The sequence below is a fragment of the Sinocyclocheilus rhinocerous genome, unplaced genomic scaffold (assembly GCF_001515625.1).
Source record: "Sinocyclocheilus rhinocerous isolate Xijiao unplaced genomic scaffold, SAMN03320098_v1.1 scaffold475, whole genome shotgun sequence".
Classification (NCBI taxonomy): Eukaryota; Metazoa; Chordata; class Actinopteri; order Cypriniformes; family Cyprinidae; genus Sinocyclocheilus; species Sinocyclocheilus rhinocerous.
The window spans coordinates 1,156,284-1,159,301 of record NW_015646677.1 but is presented as its reverse complement, the minus strand read 5'-3'; the positions used below and the strand labels follow the sequence as shown (position 1 = coordinate 1,159,301).

Below are 3,018 nucleotides of genomic sequence, written 5' to 3'. Positions count from 1 at the left end.
TCCTCGATGTAGTGGAGCGGGCCGAGCCTGCGGAGGTCGAAGTTGAATACGGTGGGCTGAGTGCTGTGGAGTTTGTGTGCACTGAGTGGCACCGTGACGTTCTCCGTGTTCACGTAGTTGTGATCGAGGGAGTGGAAGCCGTTCAGAGACGGAGATTTGAGTTCCTCCTCGTCCTCCGCCTCGCTGTTGGGTTTGCGGGTCATTTCTATTTCAAATAAATGCTGTTCTTTTGAACTTTCTATTCATTAAAGAATTGTGATAAATCAAATGTATCATGGTTTCCACAAAAATATTAAGCAACAAAAACATTGATAATAATATGAACTATTACTAATAACTGAGCACCAGTATTGACTGATAATAATTGAGCAGCAAATCAGCATATTAGAATGATTTCTGAAGATCATGTGACACTGAAGACTGGCGTAATGATGCTGAAAATTCAGCTTTGATCACAGCAATCAATTATATTTTAACAGATATTCACATAGAAAACAGTTATTTCAAATAGTAATAATATGTCACAATATTACTGTTTTTACTGTATTTTTTAAAAATTGTAATAATATTTCACATTTTTTCCCTCTATTTTTGTTCAAATAAATGCAGCTTTGGTGAGACTGGTGAAAAATTGTAATTATTTTGAGTTTGCATGTATAAAACAGGCTTAATTTGGAATATAATGATTTATGTGTTTATATTCAGTAGTGAAATGTGACCTAGACGTGTTTTGGAGAGATAAACATTGGGTCACATGGGCAGGTCAGTACTGTTGTGTCGTGTTTTCCTGGATGTGCCGTCGTCCCGCGGCTGTGCTTTCTGCAGGCTGGACATGGCGGCGGTGCGTCTGGGAGTGGAATGGGAGGTCTGTTGCGTCTCGCTCCGGTTCCGCCATTATGAGTCTCATGCTGCGTCTCCTTGCGCTCATCGCTGTCGTAGCCCGTGTCGCAGTCCGTGCCGCCGTTTACAGTTTTTGTGGGAGAAGCGGCGTCAGTACTTGGGCCCGCCGCTCCCGTGTCCTGCTCGCCCAGCTCTCGTGGTCTCTCCTGGAGCAGTCTCTGGATAGGCGTGGGGCCTAAAACAAACTTCACAGCCTCCGGCTCCAGAAGCACGCGTGGCTCTAGCTCATTGGGCGATGCTGGGGCTGCGGTCTCTGGATTGGACGTCCGGAGCTCGAGAGGGGCGTGGCCACAGCCGCGAGAGCGCCGCTCCTCTTGTAGACCCGTCGTGTTGACGTAAGTGTGCACCTGCACAGACATCGGTCATCAGAAACGGAAAAAGATAAACTAGAGTTTTATGGTTTCTTATGAAATATGAGCAGCACTTGTCTGCAAGAAATTTGCTGCCAAAACGGCATTAAATTATCAATTTAAAAAGGACACAATAAAATATATAATACTTAAATCAATCAATCACTCAATCAATAATAAATCCATATTATACTTAATACTTAAAATATAAAAAATACTTTACTACTGAAATACAAAAAAAAACCCTAATACATAATATAATATAAAACATATATAAAACATACAATAATTTATTTATTTCAATATTATTTAATATTATAAAATATAAAAAATGTAGTTAAGTGTTAGCGTGTGTTGCGTACCGTCTCGTCGTTGAGCAGCAGTGGGTGTGTGGACTCCTCCCCTACTGACGGTAAGCGAGTGCTGCCCACTGAAGGGTGACGGCTGGAAGGCCGCGAGGAGGCATCGCCGAATGACGGGTAGCGACCGATCCCATTGGCTACCGTCGGGACAGAGTAACCAGGAGCTGCAGAGAGAGCAGTGGAGGGGTCAGTGAGAGCCTCCAGTCTGAGCGTGAGCACTGGAGTGTGTGTGTTCTTACTGGTGGGAGTGTGAGGTGTCACTGGAAGCTCGGGCTCCAGCACCGGCTCCTCCACCACACTGATGCTGTTGTTGTGCATGATGTCCTGCAGCATGTTAAAGATCTCCTCGGCCCGCGCGCACTTGAACGCAAATATCCCTTTGAGGAGAAGAGTGAAGTATGAATGTGAATGACAACCATATCTGATAGCAGGGGTGTCAAAAAGTACCGACTTTGGTACCGAAATTTAAAAAACGAGACGATACTAGCATTTCCCGCTAGAATTTAAGTGCTGTTGAGTGGATTCTTTAACACCGTTGATGGCCACTGTGTTCATGTGCTCAACAGATATGTCTGTGATTGGCTACAATGATCATCGCTTCACAGTCTTCGTTGAGTGCGGCTCACACTGAAGCAAACGTGAGCGTTTGAGCGTCTTTCAGTGGATCTGTCAGCGGATGCCTAATATATCTGCTCACCTTGGCCGGTTTGGCAGCGCCGGCCGCTCTCGAAGGAGAAGAGGTTGGAGTCGTAGCCATAGCGACGCAGGCAGAGGTAGGGCCACTTCACGGCGTCTCGTTTGCGCGTGTGCAGAATGAGCTCTTCCTCCGTCAACTCCATCACACCCGAGCCCAGCTCATTACCGTCATCATCCACGTTTATCACCTACACACACACACATCAGCATCTGCACACCTCTGAACACAGCTTAAAATACATGGTGTGAATTTTTGAATATAATTTTTTTCAGACACATACACGACCAGTCAAACTTTAGACTAAATTTTTGTTCTTATGAGCTAAGTCTGTTGATTCTACTTAAATGCCTTAATTTCTTAACAAGACAAAACTGTATACACACACAAACACACACGTGTGTGTGTGTGTGTGTGTGAATATATATTATATATTATAAATAGATATTTTTATATTACTGAATTAATCATTATTCATATTAATATTAATCTAATATAAAACATAAAAATTACAAGTTATATTATTAAAGGGGTCATATGATGCTGCTAAAAAGAACATTATTTTGTGTATTTGGTGTAATGAAATATGTTTATGCGGTTAAAAAATTGGTTAAAAGGTTAAAAAAATACATTATTTTCCACATACTGTACATTATTGTTTCCCCTCTATGCCCCACTTTTCTGAAACGCATAGATTTTTACAAAGCTCATC

At 42.5% G+C, this 3,018-nt stretch overlaps 1 protein-coding gene across 1 annotated transcript in view; it reads right to left on the bottom strand.

The window, feature by feature from the left end:
- Positions 1-719: 719 nt before the first annotated feature.
- Positions 720-3,018, bottom strand: part of LOC107707956 (fibroblast growth factor receptor substrate 2-like) — a 19,536-nt gene continuing 17,237 nt past the window's right edge. The window contains exons 4-7 of the mRNA XM_016512077.1: positions 2,310-2,496; positions 1,852-1,989; positions 1,613-1,776; positions 720-1,247 (exon numbers count right to left, since the gene is read on the bottom strand). Of these exons, the coding sequence (XP_016367563.1) occupies positions 720-1,247; positions 1,613-1,776; positions 1,852-1,989; positions 2,310-2,496 (1,017 nt within the window). The remainder of the gene's footprint in view (positions 1,248-1,612; positions 1,777-1,851; positions 1,990-2,309; positions 2,497-3,018) is intronic.